Source organism: Leptonychotes weddellii, chromosome 3, assembly GCF_054177405.1.
Source record: "Leptonychotes weddellii isolate Sample4059 chromosome 3, ASM5417740v2, whole genome shotgun sequence".
Lineage (NCBI taxonomy): Eukaryota > Metazoa > Chordata > Mammalia > Carnivora > Phocidae > Leptonychotes > Leptonychotes weddellii.
This window is the reverse complement of record NC_138371.1, coordinates 8,460,052-8,487,224: the sequence shown is the minus strand read 5'-3', so window position 1 is coordinate 8,487,224 and position 27,173 is coordinate 8,460,052. Positions and strand designations below refer to the sequence as shown.

The following is a 27,173-nucleotide window of genomic DNA, read 5'->3' as shown; positions in this document are numbered from 1 at the left end:
ACCCTGGGATCATGACCTGAGCCGAAGGCAGACGCTTAACCATCTGAGCCACCCAGGTGCCCCTGTTTTTTGTTTTTTAAAGTTTTTTATTTATTTGACAGAGAGAGACACAGAGATAGAGGGAACACAAGCAGGGGGAGTAGGAGAGGGAAAAGCAGACCTCCCGCTGAGCAGGGAGCCTGATGCAGGGCTCGATCCCAGGATCCTGAGATCATGACCTGAGCCGAAGGCAGACGCTTAACGACTGAGCCACCCGGGCGCCCCTGGATTTGATATTTTGAATCAGGATTCTTCTAGAGCTACTCTGAAGTCTTCCTAATGGCCACCTGCAGACTTGTATGGTTGAATCTGATTTACAACCTGAGGCTCTTTGTATATAAAAAGTCAGTACTCCTCCCAAGCCCTATTCCCCAATGATCCACCTAGAATCTTTTCCATAATTAGTAGGTAGGATCCAGCAATGAAGATTATAAAATTATGATTTCTGTATCAGTAACTCAATCCTGATGACCTAAGAACGATCAATGTGATGCTATTCTGAACCTGTTTAGGTTCCATGTGAGATGCAATTTGAACAGAACCATGAAGGATGCGACAGGGAAGGAAAGACATTCCTGGCAACAAAAAAATATACTGGAGTAAAAAAGTAAAAATCAAAGTTAAAATAAACTCCGGAAAAGAAGTCAGCTGGAGCAGAGGTCTTGCAGTTTTATGAAGAAGAAACCGGAGCATGTAAACATCTAAAAACCTGTATCCTCTGAGCAAGAAGCACGGTCCCAATCAGGGTGGATTCAAAAGACCATTCCAATTTCTTATCCCAGCAGTCAAGGCCTCCACTCCATCTCCCTCTGCCTCATCACTTCCAGAGCATTTACTCCTGCCCCTCACCACCAAGCCCAATCCTTTGCTAGAGCCACAACCTTTGGTCCCCTAATTTTCTCACTCACTTCCATTAAGGTCTAACTCTGTGACCCTGCCCACACACTCCTGGGACAGTAGGACTTGTCTGAAAGCCTCATCCACTTGATACCTATGCCACTCATCAGCCATATGCACTGTAATCAACTACACTGTAATCCTTGGACTATAGGAACTCTGCCACAACCCGGATCCCTAGCATACTGTACACCTCCTAGGTCACAACTACTTCAAGTTTTCATTTTCATGACTAAGTAACACTCAAAATAACTTTTCAAAAGTCTTAATGAGATAAAAATGCCTAAGAAAAATCAAAATCATAATTAAAATTCCTTGGATAAGCACAGGTAATACCGCAGATTGTTAGAGGCTGTACTATAACTCACATTTTAAGACAAGAAAACTGAGGCATCTATAAAAGTTTTAAAAGTCAAACATTCTCAAGTTTTGTCTTAAAAATATTCAGGGGAAAGAGGGAGGAAAGTATCACCAAGAGACTCAGTATTTCATAGTTAAAATATAGAGAAAACCATTATTTGAATCTTTTGATGGACTGTCCACGCTGTTTAAAAAGAAGTAAATGACAAAGGTTAGAATAGAAAGGAAGTAAAATCATATTTTTCACAGCCGACACAAATGTCCAACAACACAGCTTAGCAAACTGCAGCTCTGGCCCACTTCCTGTTTTTGTACCATCTGCAAATCTAAGGGTGGTTTTTACAATTTCAGTGGTTGAAAAACGTGAATATTATCTCACCACATGTGAAAATTATATGAACTCCAAATTTCATTGACAATAAGATTTTTTTGGAACACGGCCAGGCTCATTTGTGTAAGTACTGTCTACGGCCATTTTCCTGCTTGTACAACAAAGGCAAAATGGAGTAGTTGCAAGGGAGACTGTAGGGCCCACAACCCCTGAATATTTACTATCCAGCCCTTTCCAGAAGTTTCCCAAACCTGGGATTCTGCAATAATCCTAAATGATCTATTAAAAAGTTATTAGAACCAGTCATTATCAAGGTCACATAAAATAAAGTCAAGATTAAAAAAACCAACTGTATTTCTACAAACTAAAATAAGGAGAGTATCCTTTTCAACATCATCACAAAACATGAAATTTTGGGTAGAAATTTAATAAAATACGCACATGGAAGACCTCTCTATAAGTGAAAACTGCGAGAGATAAAAAGGCCTAAACAAATGGAAGTCTACATGGTGCTCAAGAACTACAATATATGTCAATTTTCTACCAAACTGACCAAAATTCAACACAATCCCAATAAATATCCTGTGAGACCTTTTGTAGACACTGACAAGCTGATTCTAAAATTTACATGGAGGGCGCCTGGGTGGCTCAGTTGGTTAAGCGACTGCCTTCGGCTCAGGTCATGATCCTGGAGTCCCGGGATCGAGTCCCGCATCAGGCTACCTGCTCAGCAGGGAGTCTGCTTCTCCCTCTCCCCCCTCTTGTGCTCTTTCTCTCTCTCACTCTCTCTCTCAAATAAATAAATAAAATCTTAAAAAAAATAAAATAAAATAAAATAAAATTTACGTGGAAATACTGGAGAATGGGAAATAACCAAAACTTTGACAAAGAAGTTGGAGGACTCACACTACCTGCCTTCAAGACTAACTATAAAGATATAGTAATCAATGGGCGCCTGGGTGGCTCAGTTGGTTAAGCGACTGCCTTTGGCTCAGGTCATGATCCTGGAGTCTCAGGATCGAGTCCCGCATCCGGCTTCCTGCTCAGCAGGGAGTCTGCTTCTCCTTCTGACCCTCCCCCCCTCTCATGTGCTCTCTCTTTCTCATTCTCTCTCTCAAATAAATAAATAAGATCTTTAAAAAAAAAAAAAAGATATAGTAATCAAGACAGTATAGATTAATAAAAAACAACAGAAAATCGAGAAATAGATCCAAATATTCACAATAGACTCATTTTCAAAAAGGGTGCCAAGGTCATTCAATATGGGAGAAGTATGCCTTTTCAAACAAATGGTGCTGGAAAAATGAAACAGCCCATATTTAGAAAAAAGCAAAAATATCCTTAACTCCTTACTTTACGCTATATATAACTAAAAATGGATTATAGGCCTCAGTATGAGAGCCAAACTATAAAACTTCTAAAAACACATGGCGGAAAAAAATCTCTGAAAACCAAGGGTGAGGGGAAAATTTCCTGGGATAAAAAAAGCACAAACCAGAAAAAAAATTTTTTTTGATAAATTGGATTTCAACAAAATTAAAAACTTCTGCTCTTCCAAAGACATTTCATGAGGAAACTGAAAGATAAACTACAGACTGGAAGAAAACATTTGCAAACACTTATTTCAAAAAGAACCTGTATCCAGAGTAATAAAGAACTCTTTAACAACTTAATCATAAAACACGATGATGGAAACATGGATGGACACTTCTCCAGAGAAGATATATGAATGGTTAGTAAAACAATCAGAAAAATGCAAACAGAACACAATGACATACCACTATAAACCCCCTGGAATACCCCAAATTAAAAAGATAAGACCTGAGGGCTGGTGAGCATGGCAAGCAACTGAAACTCCCAAGCTCCATCGCTGGTGGGAATGGGAAATGACAAAGCTACTTGGAAAACAGTTTGGTGTTTCTCATAAAGTAAAAACATATCTTACTAAGTAACTTAGCAATTCATCCCTGAAGAATTTACCTAAGAGAAATAAAAACATATGTCTACACAAAGACATGTACCCAAATGTTCACAGCAGCATTATTCATATAAGTGTCAAAAACTGGAAACTACAATGTGCATCACCTGGTGATGAAACATTTCCTGAAGTATCCATACAACAGACTCTTATTATTTGTGATAAAAGGAAACAAACGATACCTGCAACAGCATGGATGAATCTCAAAAGCATTATACTAAGTGCTAGAAGAGTAACACCAATGGCTACATACTGTAGGATTCCACCTCCTATGGCATTTGTAAGAAAGACAAAACTACAGGACAGAAAATAGACGCCAGTTCTCTGGGGGTCAGGGGGAGGGTGCGAACCACAAAGTGGTCTAAGAGAGCAGTTTGTGGTGATGGGATTTTTTTCTTGATCTTGATGTGGTAGTGATTCCAGACCGAATACATCAGGACATCAGAATTTGTACAACTAGAACTGTACATGTTTTAAGTGTGCATTTATTATACAGGTTATATCTGTGATTTTTTTTAAAAGCAGTTCAAACATTTTGAAAGGTATGCTTAAAACACCCTTTCACTTTATCAACCTAACAATTATACAAACGTTTGCTCTTATGCAAGAAAAAACCCCGTCTTCTCCTATACAACTTAATCTTGGAAACTGGAGAGCTTCGACCTTCCAAGATCATCCAAAACAGAGCAAATCTCCAGTTTTAGATAAATTTCCAATTGTCTTTTAGAATTTCAGGGGACCAACGAAGTCTTATTGAAGGCACAAATTAAGTCAAAAACCATCCACGCTCATGAGCTCACCTCATTTTCATACTGGATTTCTAACATGGCCCGGGAGCTACCCAGATCTTGCATCACAGACTCCGCTTGCTTCAGCAGCTCCTCTCTGTTCACAGTACGCTAAAAAACAAAGTACAAATGTGAGGAAATGATGCTCATATTACACTTTAATAATAAACAGGTGGCATTTCTCGCAGTGCAAGAAAAAAAACCAAAAATCAACTGTTAAAAGACTATTTTTTTAAAAATTTATTTATTTGAGAGAGCGCGCACAAGAGACAGTGCGCATGTGTATGCTCAAGTGCGGGAAGGGGCAGACGGAGAGGGAGAGAGAGAATCTCAAGCAGACTCCAAGCCCAGCATGGAGCCCGCCAAAACCAAGAGTCGGACGCTGAACTGGCTGAGCCACCCACACTTCCCAAGACTATTTCTATAAAAGCACACCTCAGAAAAGGTTAAGAAGTAGCTGCATTGCTACAAACATGGACAGCAAAACTAGAAATTAAGTGTAAATATTATCGAGCCCATGGCAGGTTCACAAAGTTCAAGGTGGATAAGAAAGGCTCTCTGTAACCTTGCCAGACAGCAGTGCAAGTCAGAGCTCCAGCTGCACAGCATCTCCCTGGGCACATTTACAGTTACATATGGAGAGATCGGTATGGGGATGGCAGGTGAGACAGGTGAGCTGAAACCTCCTGGCCCCGACCTGCAGAGATCCTACAAGCACAACTACAAACATCTACTACTGAGATTCCTGGGGACGAGACAGGTTCTGCTAGATTTCCAAACTCCACCAACACCACCACTGACACAATCCTAATGATACAAATCTAGAAACAGCAAGGCTTTGCAGAACAGACAAAAAGTGTTAAGGTTTTTTTTGTTTTGCTTCTCATTCCTTCTAACCCCTCTTTTAATGTCATTACTAATGGCTCTCAGGAGTCTTAGAGTTACAGGTTTTGGAAAGACAGACTTGAGTAAGAATCCTCAGCACAAAAGAGGAAGACGAACAGAGACATCAGAAGTAAAAGGTGGTGCAGTGTCAGAAATGGAGGATGGGGTCCCCGCTGGAATGGCTCAGAGTGGGGCGGTCATAGCTCTGAATGTGGAGCCAAGATGAGAAGCCCAGGAAGCTGAGATCAGCAACACAGGGGCTGACTAGGCTCCAGCCGGGAATCCCATCAAGAATCTCGTTTCGGTCATCTCTGATCAGAGTGATGTGCGAAGGGAAGAAAGTGGATCTGGTTAATTCTACCTACTGCATAAAGGATCAATTATAAAAGGGAGGCTACAGTGTGAGTTCCTAATTAAAAAAAAAAAGAACCCTTCCTGAGAGAAAACAGGATTCTTTCTTGGCACAAGAGTTAACGGCAACCAAGAAAAAAAGAACTGTAGAAATTATTTCAGAAACGGGGGAAAAAAGGACTCTTAACTTCAGGATGAAGAATCACAGACAGCCTGGTTCCAAGAGCTTGACAGGAAAGCCCGGCTGCTCCAGGGGAGCAGACAGACAAGCAGAGAGACGGCTGTGACTGAGGGACGGCTCTGCGCCACCAGGCACTGCTCCCATGCATCACATCTCTAGTGTTCCCGTTATTGTCAAAAGCTCGGTGCAATTTACCTTTACATATTTTGGGGGAGAAACTTACTTTTTTTCTATCCAATCTAGGTGCAACTCTGCTATCTTGAGAATCAGACTGGTTGATTTCTGGGTTGGTATCAAGTAATCTTTGCATTGCTCGGTCCCGATCAAATGCAGTTACGTAAAAAAGCATTTGCCGGGTATCAAAAGGGAAGAAAAATGGGCTGTAAAAAGATGCAACACAGATTATCTGAATTAGAATCAGAAACCATACAAACCCCTACATTAGAAACAACTTTTGATATGATACAGAAATAAGAATTATAAATAGAACCAATAAAAACGGTCTAGGCAAACTAATTTTGAAGAAATTTCGTAATTCTTGATGAAATCTCTAAGTGATCAAGTAATAATGCATTAAGCAGCTTTTCTCTGTGAAATATGAAATTCAACTATTAAAAATCCTATACTTTAAATCAGGTCTATTTAAGATCTTTAATCTACCCAAAGACCTTCAGGAAGTATAACCTGTCTAGCAAACCCTGTTTTTAAAATATGATCACCGCTTCATGACACTGCCAAGCCATCCCTGTACCACATACACAGAAATAATAATAATGGCTTTACTAGCTCATGATTTTCCTCCCAGCCCCGACATTGCTAAGTCACTCAAACCAGCCCAACAGCCATGCTGATTTCCAAAGAAGGAACCCCACAGTAGTATTAGGTTCTACTGCCTCTTGATGTAGGATTTTGGAAGTTCTTGACACGGAACTGCTAAAAACACTTCCTGTGGTGATGCCAATATTTACCATCTGTTCTGTTGCACATGGGGCGCCACATAAGGATGTGGCTAATGTGACTAAAAACTAATTTCTAATTTACTTAATTTTCTTTGATCTAAATATAAAAAGATGTATGTGGCTACTGACTACTGTATTGATCCGTACAGTTCAATGGTCTCTGAGAATTTAAGTCTGGACCCAAACAGGCTCAGAAAATCAAGCAACTATACCTTTGGAGTCCCCAACTTTATGAAGACAGAGGATTTTAAGCTCTTTAAATATCCTTGCATACTTTCCTGTTTCATATATACAGACACATACTGTCACAAGTAGATCTTATATTAACCCCAGCTAGAGGCGCCTCCTCTAGATAGACAGCTACACTAAATATTAAGCAAGCTGTGATCAAATATGATGTTACTTAAACACATTCAAATAGGTTCAGTGAAGACTGTTTTTGAAACAAAATATATTAAGACCAACACAACAATAACATACTCCCAAGCCACTATTTCAGAAATGATCATCTTACCAGGTTTTTCCTAGTTCAGTGAGCCATGTTGGGATGTTTCCTGTCATGATTACTAAAGGATCTTGAAGCTGCCTATTTGCTTTTGCTGTCAACTTACTGTTAATAAATTCACTAGTTGGAATAATCTCCTTGCACATTGCATTCTGTAAAACGTTAAAAAAAAAAAAAAAAAGGTCTACATGTAGTAAAACATTAGGATTATATTCACTAACTCTTTATCTCCAAAAATGTATGCAGAGTGCCTAGATTTCACCTGGTTCCCAATATACAATATATAGCTTCTCACTCGAGTGCCTCAACCTAAATGACAATTTCTACAATGCATAGCTCAAATACCACAACCCTACAGGCCACTAGTACTGACCCAATCACTGATGTGACAGCTCATGTTCTGTGCAAGGTCAATTCTGTCATTCTTCCCTATATTATATAAATGTCAAAAGTAGCACTCAACTTCCACTTGACTTTTTACTTAATATATATTTCAACTCAGACAAATGAACTTTTGCTTAAATGTACTGAAAGAATTCTAACTATGAATTCACACTTGTTCTTCACGTTGTAGCCTAACTTGATACAAGTCACAGCTAGGAAGAACACTAATCCAAGAATATAGGCCAGCAACAGAAAGTGGGGGAGAAGCTCCAACTGGTAAGTACGCTGTATTTCACTGGGCTATGATCCCTACATTTAACTGAATCATTTGGTCTGTTTCTAGTACAACAAAAATTCATCAACCACTGACAGTAACTACAGGTAACGTGCCATGCACAACATATAATGGGAAACTCCATAAGCAGGCCACATTACTCACATCATACAAGTAATACCAGTATCGACTGATGGCATGTAAAACTCTTAAAAGAAGAATCACATCTAATGACGGGTCTTCAAAAGTTATATTTTCAGGTGGTGTGGATATGAGGTAAACTTCTAAAGGATTTGATACCGATGGGCACACTCCATCTAGAGGGCAAAAGATCAAAGGTAAGGTGTGATCAAAGTTAGAAAGGCTGTGCCGAGGAGCTGGTGTCATCTATCACCCCGAAAATAGTAACCACAAGCTGTGAGGCTCTAATGTTTGGTATCCCTTTAGAGTATTGATAGCTTGAACATTTTTCCCTTTATCTTACGCATAAATCATACAGGCTTATGCAAATTTTGCTTTCCTCCCATATCCAAATAAACTGTAAAGGAGAAAAACTGACTCATTTCCCATTTCTTCTTTTCAACAGAAGCAACGGCTAAGAATAAAACGGCCAGAGAAGAATAAAGACAAAATGTTTAAATTTAAGTTCATTTTATATAAATTCCCTGGATTTTTAATTTTTATATCCAGCTTAAAATGGCCACGTAAAATAGACAAATATTCCCAACTGTAAATCTTAGAGATTTGGTTATCTAATCCAAGGCTTAGGATAGGAAAGATTGTGATAGTTTCCAAGGGGATCTATGATTCTTCTCAGATTTCACTAAGTAATAGCTTGGGGAGGGGGTCAGGGGTTGAACTGTTGCCATTTACTTTTAGGAATTAAAAATCACAACACTATCACTACCATAAAAGAAAGGGCAATTTTTAACATCAAAAACACAGACATAAAAACCTCATAATAAAAACCCTTTATAATAGAACTTAGTTTTATGAAAAACAAAACACAACACTATTATAATGTCCTTATTTCTGTGGAGCAGAAAAAATTCCAGCAATTAACACCATTTTGTTTGGAACTCCCGGACAGGGATGGTCTCCAAGAATGACCCTGAGCCAAAGCTAAAGCACTGCTACCATCACATAAATGGCGGAGGGGGGTGGCTGGGGGAGCACACTCGGACTGGAAGGAAATACTACAAAAGAAAAGAAATCAACTGGGACATGCTACTCCGTTCTGTACTCATTATACTACCTGGCAAAACTTTTCATTCCCCCTATAATTGTTAGATTATTATAAATGACAAAAGTGAAGGGCCTGCCTGACCATGATCAGTCTTTTTAGTAAATGTGTTCTACTAATGAAATTTGTTTTAGCCTTCATGAAAACATAAATTTTTCATGGAACGAGTATGAGTTTTTCCCAATTTTCTTCCCAAATTTAATTTTGCAGGTACTAAATTTTTCATTTGTGGTAATCTCATCTTTTCTACATTATATCCAAGGGTTTCACTGCTAGATATAAATCACTCCTTTAAAACTTCCATGACAAGAAGGCTACTGCCCCACGGCAATTTGTTTTCCCTCCCATGTACCAACTTACCATGCCATAACTCATCGTGCTTTTTTGCATTTCTAGGGGATGTTTTTGTTGGAGCTGTTTGGGCTCTTCCTCTTTTACCACCAACACAATCTTTATTACTTTCTTCATCCTCTCTCACGGGTTTGTACCTAAATTGATTGGAGAGTATATAAACTAAATGTAGATTTTAAAAATAAAAACTATTCTACAGGGGCCGAAGTGTGACCCACAGACACCAGAGTTACCAGAACTCTGAGATCTATCCTGTTTCTCCCTACTTATGGATTTGGAGAATTACCAATGGCACTGTTCCGAGAAGAGACCACAAAGAGTCCACTATCCCAGGAGGGGCCACCTGAGGAACTCTGCGGGTGGTTCACAGAAGAATGGCTCTCTTTATTTATTTTTTATGTGGAGCCCAACGTGGGGCTTGAACTCACAACCCTGAGATCAAGACCTGAGCAGAGATCAGGAGTCGGCCGCTCAACCGACTGAGCTACCCAGGCGACCCAGAGACTGGCTCTCTTTAAATCTAAGTAGCAGACATTAACAAACAATGCAGAAAGCTGCATCCAAATGCCTCTAAGGGCACAGAGATGCCAAGCTTCTTATTACCTAAAGGAATGTAATCTTCTGGAGACGTTTTTCTCTTGTTTAAGACCTGAAACGAATCTAAAGAGCTGACTTAAACTATGATTATTGCCCACGAGCACATGTTTTCTCGGAGACATAATGAAGGCAAATACACACGTACACGTGTGCACATGCATGCATTCATGTACACAGATAAAATATTTGAAGTGGCTTTTAATAATAAAATGTAGGATTTGGGTCCCCTTTCCTTACGTAAGCCAGCCATTAATATGAATTCCAAAACACACAAACAATTTATCGAAGCTGATGACAAAGCAAACGAAGTCAGTTTCAGACTTGCCATATTGTATGAGTCTTTGTCCAAATACCAGCTCTCCCCAGAGGGTTGCTCTCATCGTCCGTGGACTCCCGCTCGTCCTCGGCCTGGATACTGAACTGCCGGACTGCCTGATACACGGTCATATTATACGGTAGCAAATGCTCTCCAATGTAGAACTGTAGCCTGTGCCTTACATTGCCGGAATTTAAGAACTGAGCGGCCTGAATGAAGCAAAAGAAAACCCATTTAAGCTCCAGGCACTGAACTGTGTGCATGACAACATGGTGAGAATAGCACCTTACCAGAGACTCGTCTATTTCCTCGTCAGAGCCATCATCATCACTGTCTTCATCATCTTCTCGTACTCTTCCATACCCTGAGGACCCAAGAAGGCTGTTAAACTCCTAGCAATTGTCCATGGCAAAGAAAAGCCCACGCGTATTGGTTAAACTAACATACTCTTAGAAAAACGTGCATATTAAACTGTGACCGATGAGGCAGAAAGAGCTAAGAAAATTGTCACCTACAAAGCACCATTTCTACATGTTACATTAGGTTCCAACAAGATAAATGAACTCATCACAGAAGTAAGCCATCAACCCGTCCCAAGTGTTACCACGTTTCCACAGGCTATGTAGAATATGAATGACGGGAACCCAAGTTCCCAATGCTAGGTTTTAACAGAAGCAGCAATAGACAGGGAAATCGTTTCCACATTCCCTAATATTCCCAGCCCAATGTACATATAAACACAAAACACACATCTAGGGAAAGTACCTCTAACTACAAGGTATCTCTCGATAGCTTGTACCAAAGCCAGGGGATCAATCTTGACCGGCCCGCCTTTCCACTGCTTCACGTTCGCACAGTCTGGATGTCTTTGTAACTGGCATTTTAACTGATGTGTGTTGAAAAATTTTAAAGCCTGTGATCCTCTGTTGAGAGAAAAGCTCAAGATAATTTGTGAAAAAAAGTTATTCTATTATTTTCAAAATCAACATAATTTATTCAAACAAAAGCAAGACAATACAAACTGCATTTTCTTAAGGCACAAAATGAGCACTTACCTAGCAGTTATGTAAACAGTCAAGCCAGCAATTCAAGTTATTTAGTGAAAGTTGTTATAAAGTTAAAAATAAAAGAGGGTGTGTATGCATGCATATGAAAACATGAAATCATCATTCTATCTCAGTCATACGGGGAAATCCATGTGAGCAGAAATCCTCACCACTGAGATTTAACTATTTCTCTAGACTAAAAATTCCTCAACCATCTGAGCACGCTCACTTCTGCAGTATTTTGCCACTGTCTAACTAAATTCTATGGTATTAAAAACAAAGGAAAAAGCCCTCTTTTTTGCTTTAAACATTTCTGCCTCAAAATTACTTTAAAAAGTAACCTTTAAAATTTACTTTGCTACATTCATTTGAATGAAGCAGTTTCATAGCTATGCCAGTCTAACCCTGGTAATAATCTTTAATTGCTCATTTCTGGAAAGGGCTGACAACAGTGAGACACAGGCTTAAAATGCAGTTATCTGTAAGATTCCGTAAGGCAGGCAAATAGGAGTATAGGAAAGAATATTCCATTAGACAGGATACATACATATGTAAACATACATATTTTATACAAATCTGCGTTAAAATGAAAAACTTCATGGTTTTCTCAGCCATAGATGAAAATGCTCCTGTATTTCATAAAATTTTCCAGGACAGGATAATGATCAAAACTGATTATCACATTCTGTATTAATTTTCAAAGCCAGAAAAAACCCTAGCACAACAGATCCCTTCATCTGTCCAATACTGCATAGTTTTAATTCAATAAAAAATTTATATGTTTTCAAAACACATCAGACTGTGTATTTTAAAACGAAACTAATTTCTTATTTTGTAGGCTTCTAGTCATAATATTCCAGAAACCTTGTAACATCCCGTAAAATACAATAATGAACTTTTACAGTGCATTCTTTCTGTAGCATTTCATGAGTCCAGTAAAACTACTTTATTACGGGAAAAAATAAAAGTTTCAATGAAACAAGAAAACTTCAAAATATACACTTATTTGTTAAAACCCACCAAAGGTATAACCACTTACATCACATAGGAAATCACATTATTGCACAGAATGCAAATATTTGATTATGCATATTTATAAAATTCACAGGGAGAAGCAATATATATTAAAGTTTATCAATTTAAGGAACACTAAGCCTATTACAGCTTGCCAACACAGTCACTGGCTTATATATTTCCAAAACATCACGTTTAAAACACATGGGGGGATTTTAAAGATAAGAAGTGGTTTTCTTCCGTCATTATAGCCAAACGGTCTTCGGGCAGCTTAAGAGGTTACCAGACCTCTTGCCGCTTTCCCTCAACAAAATGAAGCGGAGGGTCCAACGGCAAGGGTATGCGCAGGCAATGATCCTTACCTGCCTCCGGTCCCATTTCCACTGGGGAAGTCATGTACTTTGACTGGAAACTGCTCCATCTGGCTGAGGCAGTTGTTCATCTTGTGAACTAATGCCAACAAAGGAGCATTACCCACTGGTTCTACTCTTCCAATGGGCTCTTCTCCAGGAAGCTAAAGTTATAAATAAACCAACAGGTTAAACAAGGCCTCTTGAAAATGGAACACTCCTCAACAAGAAAATTTAACAAGCAGTTTTACAAAAGAGAGCCATTCATCTATTCTCTTTTATCTCTTTTGACAGATCTGTTTGGAATGATTATTTCCGTATAAATTATTGCAAAGAGAGACCGACCCCTTTTTGTAATAGGCTCACAATCCCTTATTCATAATTCCTAAGTCCAAAAGGCTTGACAACACAAGTAATTGGTGGTGAGATCTGACTCAGATAGACACGAGGCCATCTGCAGTCTTTACTTACCTGTACCGAGTAGGAATATCCATATGCTTTCCTGCAAAAATATTTAGTGTGTATGGAGTGCTATTTAGAATCCACTGAGAATATTATCAGGTAATATATTTGTACTATATTGTAGAACTCTTGAAACCCCTTCAGCCCCAAGGAGTTTCAGGTAAGAGATTACAGATCTGTACGTAATCTTAAGCATGGCATAAAACTACTTCCTGTATTACTACACATCTAATGTATCTCAAACAAATAACTGCTTTATATAGCCCAAGTTATAACAATATAGTAGGTGCTCAAATGCCTACCAACACTGAAAGCAAGGCATGGTGAAGTAGTTTCACCAACACACAGGAGAAATACCCTTAGTCCTACTACCCAAATGATCCAGAGGATGCCTTCTCTCAAGTAGTTTTGAAACAAGTAGAATGATGTTAAGTCATTAGTGTCCAAGAGTAGTTACATTCTTGCTCTCACCCACTGAGGCTGAAGGAAGGGGAGCCTCCCTGAGCCTTCTGGTCTTGCAATCCAGATTATAAGTGGTGACTGAGACTCTCAAATAGAACTGTTAATACTGTACTTTATATTCAAAATGGAAACATATATGCTCACTCTCTCTTATATCTACAGTTATTTTATCATATTTCCCTATATGTATATATTGTAAACTACAACATGTTTAAAAACAAATATTGAGAATAAAATACATTCACAAGAGACTACGATTAATGGCTGGTCTTGCAGAAAAAAACAGACTCAAGATACACTGACCATAGAAACTGTGGCACCTGAGCCATCAAATCATCCTTCTGTTGCTTTTCTAGTATATTTGATATAAAAAAGACCAAGGAGGGGCGCCTGGGTGGCTTAGTCGTTAAAGCATCTGCCTTCGGCTCAGGTCATGATCCCAGGGTCCTGGGATCGAGCCCCGCATTGGGCTCCCTGCTCCGCGGGAAGCCTGCTTCTCCCTCTCCCACTCCCCCTGCTTGTGTTCCCTCTCTTGCTGTGTCTGTCAAATAAATAAAATCTTAAAAAAAAAAGACCAAGAAATCCAAATCCAACTGTGTATCAGAAGCTAGAAACTTGACCTCAATATCTTGATCAGCATCTAATGGAAATTACTGAGATAAAAACATACATATCAGTGACCAGTGATTCCTATAAGATGACAGAGAAGCATTAAGAAACAACTTACTGGGGAAGAAAAGAATACATGAAGGAATCTCTTTAATCTGATCTCTCTGCTCACAGCATCCTTTTCACTTTTAGATGTCAAATAAAGCAACAGCTGCTTCACGAATCCACTATGTTGGATTTCAAATGATGAAACATCGGACTCTGAGACTATGCTACGGATTTCTACAAGGCACTCAGCTCCACCATCCACCTGGAAAGAGTTGGGAACAGTATTTCTATATTGATTTAAACAGTAATTACTAAATGCACAGTTCACATTTCCCCAACAGGAATTGAATATATTCTCAACATCTTTAAAAAAGAAGGCGGGGGGAGTGATACATTCTTGGTAGAAACTTGGAAACTATGATCTTACACGCATAGTCAAAAATGTTAGTATTTCATGGAAGAAAACCAGCATCCATACTACTAACATAAAAAAGAAAAGTCTCACAACCAACGTTGAATAAAGAAATAAAGAAATAATAAATAAAAGAGGATAAATAAATAAAGAGACAATGAATTGAGAATACAAATTGAGGGGTAAAGAGCTAGAATACCAGAATGAGAAGATAAAACAAGAATATAAAGTGTGGCTTTAAATTAATACATTTAAAACCTGGATGAAATGGACAATTTCCTGGAAAACATGTACTACTCGAATTGCTCAAAGTGCATTAAAAATGTAAAAAGGCTAAGAATCAGATGAAATATAAAGGGCTTTTCAATCTCCCTCTCCAAGTACTATCAGATCCACGCGGTGAGGGGTTAGGGAGGGTCCGTCACATCAGCTCCAATACCCATGTTGAAAGGTACTTGGGGGACATTTCTCAAGTCTCTTTTTTTGTCAAGAAATATGGGATGTGACAGATCGCCTGGGTGGCTCACTCAGCTGAGCGTCCAACTCCTGATGTGGGCTCACAGTATGATCTCGGGGTCGTGAGGTCGAGCGGAGTCGGCTTGAGATTCTCTCCCTCCTGCTCTGCCCCTTCCGCCACTCACATGCATGCACTCTCTAAATAAACTCTTTTAAAAATATATATATATGGGATGAGAAGAGAAGAAAGTCAAAGCTGAGATTCCCAGTATAGTTAATGATAAAATAATGAAGCACGAAAGTCAAGGGACTAGTTACAGAAATGTCAGTGTTAAAGGCACACGTCTGGCGAGAAAGTTGATCTAGGACAGCAAGTCATGGAAAGTCAGAGTCATCAAGGGAAGGACAGCAAGACAGGAGAGATGCTGGAAGAGATGACGAAGGACCAACACGGTGCAGCCCACATGGTACCTGGAGGTTGAGTTGTTCAGTTGCAGCACAAAGTCTCTGAAGGACATTCAGTGCAGGGTTGCTTCCATCCATGTTCTCAGAACTGAAGTAACGCTCTACAAACTTATGCGCCTGTTCCTTAATCCAACCTTTAATTTTTTCTCTGCAAGAAGGAAAACCAAGATATTAAATTTAGTCTTCGTGTATAGGAAGGATTTCAATTATAACTGCACATCAAAGGCAAATAGCTGCTACATTTAAAACCCTTTTTCACCTATGCTTCTAGATTAATAAATTCAGATGAACCAAATTAAGTGTCATTTTGAAAATGGGCTAAGGTGCAGTAGAGAAATGCACATGTACTTAAAATATAATTCAGATCATTACATGAAGAATATACAAAACGTTCTAACTTCTTGGAACTCTACCAGGCAATCATTTCTTCCCTAAGTATTTGCCTGAAAGCAACTTTACATAGCTGCTTCATTAGGTACAGACATATCTGCTTTGTCCTTTATTGTGTTCCTTGGAGAGCTGAAGCAAAAACTATAGACCAGAAACATGCACCTGTTAGATGCGCGATTAACTGAGACCTGGCTATTTAAATTACAAACTCTGATGGCTTTAGATATATATTTGCTTAATTATTTTTTATTAACCAAAATTCGGAAAAACAACCAACCAACCAAACCAATCCACTAAAAAAAGGAGCCTGTTTCTTTACCCAGTGGCATTTGATTTTTAAACATTTATTTGCAGAGAAGTATTCCTTGTTGGTACGTTATATCCAGAGTCAAAAAAACTAAATAAAACAACTCGGAAGGGTTTTAAAGAAACAATTTTTTAAAGCCAGAGACTGGGGCGGGGGGGGAGCCAGACTAGTATGTGGAAAAGTTTAGCTGATACAGTTCTAAATATCTGAGAACAAACAAACAAGCGTCTACTCTAGGATCCTTAAGTTCCACTGTAAAGAGTAGAGGAAGGAAAAGTATCTTTATAAAAGTGGGTGAATGTCTGTGTGTGCGCACAGAAAATGTCAGCTTTCGCTTGTCTAGAACAAAACTAAGGAACAGGTTCCACAGGGAACATAATTTATTTGGTTTTGAACATTTGTTAACTCCCAACCAGAAATGTTGAAATAGATTTTAAGATGTTAAGACTGGAATTTAGGACAAAGCCAGGCAGAGTTCAAGAAATGAGAATCTGCTCCCATCCTTGAGCCATGCCACTTCTCAGCATAAATTAAAAGGTCTGGGTCCATGTTTCATCTCCACAAAGTAAACGTGCTGACGGCAAAAATGTAGAGTTTTGCTAATCTGAGAATGAAAGTAATAGAGAATTCCCCCACTTCACCTATTATTGGATATGGTGTCCTTTGAGGCGGCCCTGGCAAGACCACTAACTCCCGCAGTTCGTGCTGGTTCAATGTTGTTGCTGTTGGACTGTGCACTTAACCGTCCCCACGTTTTTGGGTTCAAGCTTGCCAGGAAAGAAGACTTAGGTGACTGAGTAGTGGTAGGGCTTTTAGCTATGAAAAGAAACGGGAATGACAGTTAAGTCATCTTAGCGTAATTGATGAAAATCAACCGAATTTTAACATTGCTGTTGACATTACTAGATGAATTTGCTGAAACAACTAAGAACACTGAGTGTTCAGGAAACTAAGGTGTGCTTAAAGCTGTCAACCATTTTCAGAAGTACATGCCTCTCACTGCTACCGTCTTTCCCTCTGCACCCCACCACATCACCAAAGCAATTACCTTGATTGTCTACTTTGTCATCATCTCTTGGAGGTGAATACTTTGGCCTTCTTGGACCTCGTTTTGGCAGCCGTTTTCTCTTTAGAACATCACTTAATCGACTATCACATGGGAAAAGATGGGATAAATTTAGCAATTACCATGATTTATTAGCATCATTCACTGAAAAGCAAGCTAAAACGGCAGAAACAAGGACTTGTAAAATATGGCCATAAAAGGGTATTCTTCATTTTGTGATTACTTATTTAATGCAGACTCTGCACCAATCATGTTCTAGAGGTCTAGAGACACAGAAAATGATTAATCCAGAAAACACCTTATTAACACTACACTGAACTACTAAAAGTAAAACCAAATAGAGTATCTGATTAATCCTGTGTTAAAACTTTGATTATAAAATGTACACATACAGAAAAGTACATACAACAAATCTTTGATGCGAAGAAGCAATATTAAAAAGAACTGTGCTATCTAACCAGAAAAAGAATGTTAAATCTGATGACCGTATTTCTTCCCTAGCTTAAATGACAAAAAGTAAAATATACAGGACATCGAGTGTTACCAAGATACTTTCCCGATACTACCCAAAGTACTTTCACGGTATGTAATTACAATAACATCCTAACTGAATGTATTTATAAATAGTTTAGTGATTTTTTTTTTTAAACTCAAAATTACCTATAAACAAATCTATCAACTCATAGTATGAATAACCTATTTTGAGTTACAATACCTAAAATAGAACATACACAGACTTTGTATCTTATTTTCAATATTCTTAACAACAGTAGAAACAGTTTGAAATATCAGGAGATTCTTAGAATAACAAAACTACTTAAGATGGAAATGATGGAAAAAAAGTTCGGGCTCCTGGGTGGCACAGTCAGTTGAGTGTCCAACTCTTGGGTTTCGGCTTAGGTCGTGATCTTGAGCCCCGCGCTGGGCTCCACGCTCAGCATGGAGTCGGTTTGAATTTCTCTCTCCCTCTCCCTCTGCTCCAATCCCCCCTACGCTAGCACACTCTCTCTAAAATAAATCAGTCTTTAAAAACAAAAAGTTCTGTTTCAACTGGTCTGCAAACCAAATAAAATTAGAACCCCCCCCCAAAAAAAACACTCAACAACTTTTAAAGTCTTCCAAAAGCTGGTATGTCTATTAAAAACACTTAGTACTATGTTTAAATATGCTTCACAATTAAGACAAGTGAACTTTTTTCTTTCAACACTTATTTACTTTAAAGAGAATAAAAGTAGGGGGGAGGGGCAGGGTAGAGGGAGAGAGAGAAAATATTCAAGCAGATTCTGCGCTGAGCTTGGAACCTGACATGGGATTCCATCTCGTGGCCCTGAGAACATGACCTGAGCCAAAACCAAGAGTTGGACGCTTGAACAAATAAGTCACCCAGGAGCCCCATGGACAAATGAACTTTCAAACATGACTGAACAATTCCCCCTTCACAAATTTATATGAACTTTTATTTGAAACCATACTGGAAAGGAATGGAACCACTTAAATCTCTGAAAGTTTCTTTCCTCATCTTTTAGAATTTCTAACTGTTAGAAACTATAAATCAAGTCTAATTCCTTTAAGTGGCTCAGAAATACTGCATGTCTGAGTTGCATCACATTTCACCAAGCACCTGATGTCTCGGGCACCATGCCTCTGCTAGATAGTGAAACCCTGCAGTAATTTAAGTTGCTACAACAGCCAAGGGGAAGGATTAGGGCTGGAGAGGAAGGAAAAAGAGAGGCAGGCAAGGCTGTGAGGGAAAACTGGCCAACAAATCCAACTTGAGAAGAGAGAAGGTCAAGGGTCCCCATTATATTCTCCAGGCTCAATCCCATTGGACTGGGCCCATGATATAGGTACCACCCAAACTAAGCACCTTCCTAAAATAAAAGCCACTGTGACAGAAGTCCCAATCTGTAGCCCAAGTCCCAGAATTGCCAAAATTCATATTTAAGCTAGAACGGACAACTGCCAGCAGGTGGCACCAAAAGGAGCTGGGACCCTGAGCGAGATCAATTCTTAGGACAATGACACCTTGTAGTTTACAGGATTAAATGTTTGGACCTCACTTATTAGTAAGTATAGTATGTTTTACCAAAATCATATTATAGCTTAAAAGGAGCAGAAAGGAGTATTCTACTAAGTACACTTTGAATTTCAGAACTGAATCTGTTGATCACGCACCAGTCATACAGCAGTATTAAGTTTCTAATGTCAAAGAAACAAAAACACCTTGAGTGAGCGTAATTTGTTTCAACACAACAAAATGAAACCTAATATGAGGGTTTGGTAATGTTCTCAGAAGCACAGTACAACAAAGGGATTAGAACAGATAAGGAGGTGGAAGCAGACATATTTAAGAACTCCCACTTTCTTTTATTGAGAGCAAAGTTCCCATTTGCCAAGTAAGAATTAATGGGAAATCAGGTTTTTTCCTGTACATTCCAAAAATTCTAGTGTTTAATATTTCTCACTATGTCACGATCTGGATGTCTTGAAGCTGGTATGTATGCAACAGTGCAGTAAATAATCACAAAACTATGGAATTAGAAATGAGGGTTCAAATCCTACATCTGTAAAATAAGTGTGTGACCCTGTGCTCATCATTAACTTAATTAGTTCACTCAGAAAGTTCACTGAGCCTCAGTTCCCTGAGAGGACACTGGAAATACTTTGTGTCTCTTGTGGTTCCTAAACACGGCTCAATCCAGTGGCTTTCCAATAAATGTCAGTCTCTTCCCATTCCCATTAAACATCGAACAAAACAGAGATGGGGAAAAAAACAAAGGGTCCTCTCTTTAATATTTGACCACTTTACATTTTATTCCCTGTGTGAATCTCAGGTACCAGGACACAGGTAAAGGCAAAGAGCATGAAAATCAGCACAAAACTCTGACTTACCCTTGAGGGCTCAGATCTAAAGAATCATCTCTGCTGTGCTGCAAGCTGGGGGACCCCAAGTCAGCCGCAGCGTTAGTGGCGGCCGTGGCTGTTCCGCTGCTGACTGACGTCGTGGACCCCAAGGATCCCGACCCATTCGTACATGCCTTTGGTGGACTTGTCAACAAAGACTCTGATTCTGCTAAGTGTTTTACTTGATGCATTACACCTATATAGTAACAGATTTAAGAGTCAGTTTTAACCAAGACCACCTCCCCAGGATTACAGAATCTCTAAACACTAACACTGATTTACAGGGAATGAATTAAAAGTATCTGGCAAATGGGGGTTGGGAGGGGAGGGGAGGAGAGGGGAGGGGACGGATGGAGCATGATGACTTAGGTGCCAGGGTTTTCGACTTGACTCCATTCTGGAAGGTAGGAGGCAAATTCAACATTAAAGAAAGAGGTTTATATATATGTCTTCAGATATTTAAAACCTGATAACAGGAAATTTAACAGGGTCACACGTAAAGTTCTACTGGAAATTCAAAATACCATTATAAAAACAATGAACTACAAAAACGCAGTAGCGCACCTGTGGCTTGATAGCCAGGAAAGAAAGACTCGCCACAGTTATTAGCTAACTTCAAATGCTACAATGAGTAAGATCACAATAATACCACTGCCAAAAGAGAACACCAGCAATCCAAGGATGGTGATTTTTCACATCCTTGGAGGTGTATAAAGAGAGCTAAATAGTAGCTTACAAGGCAGGGGTTCATATCTGGGCTAGAATCACAGGAGAATGTACATGGTGGGGGGTGGTGGTGGGGAGTGTGGGGTAGTTGTATGCCGAGGTCTGTGTCCAAATGTATGAATCCATGTTCACACATTCACATTTTTTTCTGGGAAACAGTCCAGAGTTTTCCATCAGAATTCTCAAAACAAACTAACAAACACAAAAACACACAAAAAAACCCACAAGATGTTTGAATGAACTCAAAGTTGAGGCACTGACATTCCACAAATATTATCTGCAGCAATCACATGCCAGACTGTGTGTTAGGTACTAATAATATGGCCATGGATGAGAAAAATGGACTCAGGGCAGTTACTGGGGAGAAAAAAAAATTATAAGAAATTACAAACAAAAGAGTAAACTGCTCCTTACAGAGAAAATAAGTTCTGATAGAGCACACAGCAATTAGGACCTAACAGATTCTAGAAGGAAGGCAAGGTCCTCAGGAATAAATGACATTTAACTGGAACATGAAAGAACAGTATACCTAGCCAGATGCAAAGTAGTAGAACTAATCAAAACTCCTCCATAAACTTCATACTGTATATACTATATAAATTTTGGGGGCTGGAAAATTCAATCTGATGGCATAGTGATACTATAAATGTAAAAAGAAAAAAAAAAAATCACTTTGAGAAAAAGACATTCTGATACACTTCCAAATCAGAAAGGTGAAATAGATCAGAAAGGCAGAACAACTACAACAGAACATCAAAACCAAAACACAGAATGCAAGTTACAAAATAATCCAAGGCTAAAAAGAACACATACCAAATACTTATGTGATCACAGAATTATCTATTCATAAATGCACCCCATTTGTTAACCATAGTTATAAAGTTTGCCTTCTATTTCATATAAATATGTAGTGTTGGGGTTAAAAAAAACCTGTTATTTAAATAGAACTAGTAAGAAATAGTGAAAACCTCTTCCCATTTAATACTCTTACACTAGCATGACTACAGCACTCTCAAGATGTGAAGAGAGGCAGATCCAGCATAAGGCGATGAAAGACGGGGAAATAGATCATATACAGAAAGAACTAGGATTGTTGATAAGATGGAAGATGAAGCTAAGGATTACTTGAGGATAAAATACCATTATTTCCTGTGCCCTCACACAAGACCAAAGTATCCTCAAAGACCAAAAGAGCCATAAAGAGATTTGTTGATGAGAAAGAACTCCTTTAATATCTTGGCATGTTTGAAAAGGATAAAACACCCGAATGAGCAATACGGTTTCATCTTTGTGATCTTCAAAAAGAGAATGGAAAAGTACTATGTCTCCTAGACTGATTTTCATGTTTAAATTCCTCAAATTAGGGGACTAAACCCAATGAAGTAAGTAATAATTCCTTTTACAAGTGTTCTGATCTACTAATGGGATTCATTGGGAAAGAAAGTGAACTCTGACTTTTTCAAGACATCTTTATGGGCGGTTGCACATTATCTATATGAAAAGAAACGTCAGTGCTTGCTTCTGGCCCATAAACACTCAGATAACCGAAATGTAACTAAGTTTTTATCACCTGACCGTTAATCTCACACAACCCATATTAACAGATTTTACGAAAGACATACTCTATATGTACGTGAGTTATAAGCATGAAAATTCCTTATATAAAAGTTTAATTTTTGTTCTAAATTAAAGCTATATGACTACTGAAATACTATGTAGACTAAAAGATTAACCATTAATTAATTATCGTGAATGACATTACCTTCTCTTCTGAAGTAAACACTAAAAATATCAGGTAACTTCTGCATTAAGATTTCTGCCATCTGAAGTGCTCCAACTACTATCTTCAGGTCTTGGCTTGACAGCATGGAAGCAATGTGACTAAAAAAAGAAAGCATTCGTATATAAAACATCTGTCTGAATTTGAGAATTATTTTTGGCCATACTACTTTAATTTTGAGAGCAAAATATTTTAATTGTGAAAACAACCGAAAATTTTCTTAAATGCTTAACTTTTGCATTTGTCTTTCTCAAAGGTGTGTATGACTATAAAGAGACAACAAAGGCCTCGAGACATTACAAATAAACTGTTTTATGCACTTTTCCTGTATTATTACTTTAAAGACTGCTGAGATTACTTGCAGAGACTTGAATTTCTAAAATGTTTTCACTATTTTCATGAACACACCTTGAAACAGCATGATTTTTCAGGACATCCTTCAGAAGTTCAGCATCCGCAAAATAAATTATCCTAAGAATTGCTCTAAGGCACTTATGTCTGACCGCAGGTCCTGCTGAGGAACTATACACTTCATAAAGAACACCAAATAATGTCTTAATAAAAGACTTAGCCAGTTCCGGATCCTCTTTCATAAGCTGTGCTCGAGCATCATCCTTCTTTAACTCTGAATATCCACCTGTTATTTAAAAAAAAAAAAAAAAAAAAAAGTACAATCCTAAACTTACAGACTTCACAAATAAAAGTAAACAAAGCATTCAAGTTGCTGTAATTATTTGAAATGTTATGAAAAAAATCTGGTTATATGACAAATTAACTTATCTAATGTGATCAACTGGGGTCTACAAAGATACCAAAGACAGCATTAAGACAAAACTGAGCCGGCTAGAAAGAACAAGGTATCAGCACACTGTACCTTTTACTTTAATAATATATGTTCAACAAAATACCAAGGATACTTCAGTGTTAGCCAGCTAAACGACTGGTAAGAAATAAACAGAGCTCAAGAAATGGACAGTGGGTATGTGACTAGAAGCTATGGAAAAATAAGATGCTCTGTTGCTTTTCTTCAAGGGAATAAGGTAGAGGGAACAGGAAACTGATGAGGAAGTAAGCTCTAGATCAGGGGTTAGCAAAGTACAGTTGAAAGGCCCAATCTGGGCCAGCGCCTGTATTTGTAAAAATTTACTGGAACATGACCACATACAATTCTTTATATTTTTTATATGGCTGTTTTGGAGCTACAATAGCGGTGTGGAGTACGGGCACTATACAATCCATAAAGCTTAAAATATTTACTATCTGGCCCTTCTCAGAAGAAGTTTGCTGACCCCTGCACTCTACACTAGAGGTGCCAAAGCAACAGACTGAAACCCCAAGGACAGAGACAAATGTCAGAAACCTGAACCAAAAAAAAAAAAAAAATCTATTCTTCATTAGTGAAGAAGAGAATTTTCATAGGAATATAGAACATAAAAGGTCGCAAAGAACTCGGCTGATAGGTGTGGGTGGATCTAAAGGTGTAAGAGGAATAACAGGATCAGATAAAAAACTGCATGGGCCAATTCTGGCTGGAGTCCGGGACACTGCAAATCACATAGCAGGAAAATAATGCGGAGGGTACCATTTCAGCAATGCTGGCTCATTCATCAATTAAAACGTGACAGAAAACAACAACAAATTAATTACTACTATGCAATGGTCTCTTAAGCTTCATGAAGACACTCAATGAAATACTTTTTATCACAAATATTACTCACATGACAATACAGTACTACTATTAACTCAAAAAGTACTTACTAGTGTTAGTATTGGCTAAGGGGTTAGGTTTTCTCTGAATGGCACGTGCTGTTCCCGTGTCCTCATTGATTTGCTGCATAGAATTAAAATCAATAGTATAAACTCGTCCCAGAGTGGACAAGCTTATCTCATCCTCACCGACCTGATGGGCTGCCTGAGAGCAAAGAGAGAGAAACCTTGAATATAAACATGGAGAAATTTATTAACTTAAGACACAGTGGGACCCTCCATAAATGCTAACTTACATATTTATTTCATCAGGTTTCACATGGTGAAGTAAAAGAGTATGGAAAATTTAATAGTGTGGACATGACAAAACCCATTCATTCAATAAATCATTTTTAATTAAACACAATTATACACGACAGGCCCTACAAAGTCCCCAGAGACATAAATACAGATAAATTCCTGATGAAGGATCCAGTCATGTAGAATCACTGACATGAGGAAGACACCGTTTGTATTAAAAAGGCTTTTAAGACATTGCTGATAGAAAAAATAAGTTATCTATAAAATCATAGTATCTAATTCTTAGGTTAAAATAGTATTTACATCATGGATTTTTAGCAGCCCACAAAATCTTGTTTAATCAAAATGATCCTACAAAATTATCCTTAGGTAAAAAGACTTTCCATTTAAATGACACACCCGGACCTAAGAGAGTAACCCCTAGGGTGTGCATGCGTGCACAGTACATAAATAAAATGACACACTTTGATTAACACTATTTGCTTGAGATAAGACAGCCAAAAGATGTGCTAGAATATAATAGTCCAGTCTGTGGAATTCCTACGTTAAATGAAAGACAGGACTCCTTAAGTGTTAGAGAGTAAGCTAACAGGGAAAATGCAATTAATAAGACAATGCTAAAAAGAAGGCAGCTTAATGTTAGAAACCATGGCCTGCTTACACACTAAGGTGAACAACACACATCAGACCCATCACACCTCACTTCCTCCTAAAAGCTGGCTCGGAACGTGGATACTTTTATAAGAACTTCTGATTTTATAATGTAAGTCAATGGTTTCAAAGTTGTTTTTCAAATATTCATTTTTAAAAACTAAGTGGTAAAAGACATCTTTAAAGAAGAATGTCTCTTCAAGTGTGATGCTCTAAAAAAAATTCAAATATCACAGATTGGAAAATATAGCAAGACTTAAAGCTATCTCCTATATTGAAAATATTAGTAAATGATACATGGTATTCCAAATAATGCAGTGACCTGCACTTCCTAATACAAGGCAATTTTCCTGACTTGAAATATTTCAAGGCATACTTAATATGGAAGTTAACAAAAACAATACAACCACACATAAAACCTTCACAGAAAAACACTAAATATTTTGGTGCATCTCCTTCCTTTTTACTATTGCTCTTTCTCTTATTTTGCTGAGTGACCCAAAGAGTCATAGAATTCTGAATATTGTGTTCGTTTTTCATATCCCACTTTATGTCATTAAAATTTATCCCATTAACATCTGGACTACATATGAGGCTAGCTGGTATCAAAACTTACTTAACCATTTCACCTAGACTTCGATACTAAAATTGTTCCCATGTTTTTGTTCTTAAAAGTGTGCTGAGAAACAGCTATTTGTATGTAAGTCTTTGCTTATGGGAGGCATCTTCTGGGTAGGAAACAGAAGGGACTTTGAAAACATATAGCCTGACTCCTCCAATGTTTCCTTTTAGAAATGAGGAAACTATGGAACAAAGAACTTAAATTACTTGCTCCAAGTCAATCGGGTAGTTAGCAGCAGAAGCAGGACTAGAACATCATGTTTTCTGACCTGAACAGAAATGAGGACCTTGTTCTCAGGAGACAAAATGAGAGAATCTTGAGTTAATTCAAAATTGAGCACATTTAAGTACACATATCCACCTCCCCACTCCATCCCTACGCCCACTCTCCGCCAAAATAGACATATTTAAACGGTACGATGAAACTACTACCTCAATGATCCGGCTGTCAATCCTGTTATAGGGATGCCAAAGGCCTCGGTCGTCACGCCACTGCCATATCGCGCCATCTGTGTTCTGCGCATTTCCCTTCTTCAGCATGGTATCAACTGCAAAAATGCCTTCTTTTGGTAAACATGGCATAAGTTCGCTGAAAACAAAAGTGCAATTATTTCATTAAGTAGCTTCCTGAACTATTAGTAAATGAAAGAGCTCTAAAGTAAAATACCCGCGAATAAGCCACTGTTGTTATTATTAGCCCAATCTTTACCAAATCAGAGATGTCAGTTCATATAGTTCTTGAGGACTTCGTGGAACAAGATCAATCTGTTCTTGACAGCTTCCATTAGCGGCACCGCACAGGAGAAAGTGAAGTGTCTCTGCAATGTCTGTAGAACCAATAACAGAAACCACAAACCCATGAAACTAGTTATATTACCTAATTTAAAAGACAATCATTCCCATGGGGGGAAAAACAATCAGAAGTATTTTCTTACAGTCAACTATACATGAATAAAAA

The 27,173-nt window shown here is 38.3% G+C and overlaps 1 protein-coding gene across 8 annotated transcripts in view; it reads right to left on the bottom strand.

The window, feature by feature from the left end:
* Positions 1–27,173, bottom strand: part of TRIP12 (thyroid hormone receptor interactor 12) — an 88,612-nt gene that overhangs the window by 13,799 nt on the left and 47,640 nt on the right. For 2 of the 8 annotated variants that reach the window (XM_081813449.1, XM_081813445.1), the window contains exons 15-33: positions 26,925–27,042; positions 26,645–26,804; positions 24,695–24,848; positions 23,345–23,573; positions 22,919–23,037; positions 20,419–20,626; positions 17,509–17,609; positions 17,102–17,276; positions 15,770–15,911; positions 14,501–14,692; positions 12,862–13,013; positions 11,205–11,377; positions 10,730–10,803; positions 10,449–10,648; positions 9,536–9,663; positions 8,098–8,249; positions 7,284–7,426; positions 6,034–6,190; positions 4,406–4,504 (exon numbers count right to left, since the gene is read on the bottom strand). In XM_081813449.1, the coding sequence (XP_081669575.1) occupies positions 4,406–4,504; positions 6,034–6,190; positions 7,284–7,426; positions 8,098–8,249; positions 9,536–9,663; positions 10,449–10,648; positions 10,730–10,803; positions 11,205–11,377; positions 12,862–13,013; positions 14,501–14,692; positions 15,770–15,911; positions 17,102–17,276; positions 17,509–17,609; positions 20,419–20,626; positions 22,919–23,037; positions 23,345–23,573; positions 24,695–24,848; positions 26,645–26,804; positions 26,925–27,042 (2,876 nt within the window). The remainder of the gene's footprint in view (positions 1–4,405; positions 4,505–6,033; positions 6,191–7,283; positions 7,427–8,097; positions 8,250–9,535; positions 9,664–10,448; positions 10,649–10,729; positions 10,804–11,204; positions 11,378–12,861; positions 13,014–14,500; positions 14,693–15,769; positions 15,912–17,101; positions 17,277–17,508; positions 17,610–20,418; positions 20,627–22,918; positions 23,038–23,344; positions 23,574–24,694; positions 24,849–26,644; positions 26,805–26,924; positions 27,043–27,173) is intronic. The other 6 variants (XM_081813447.1, XM_081813450.1, XM_081813446.1 and 3 more) reach the window with 6 other exon arrangements.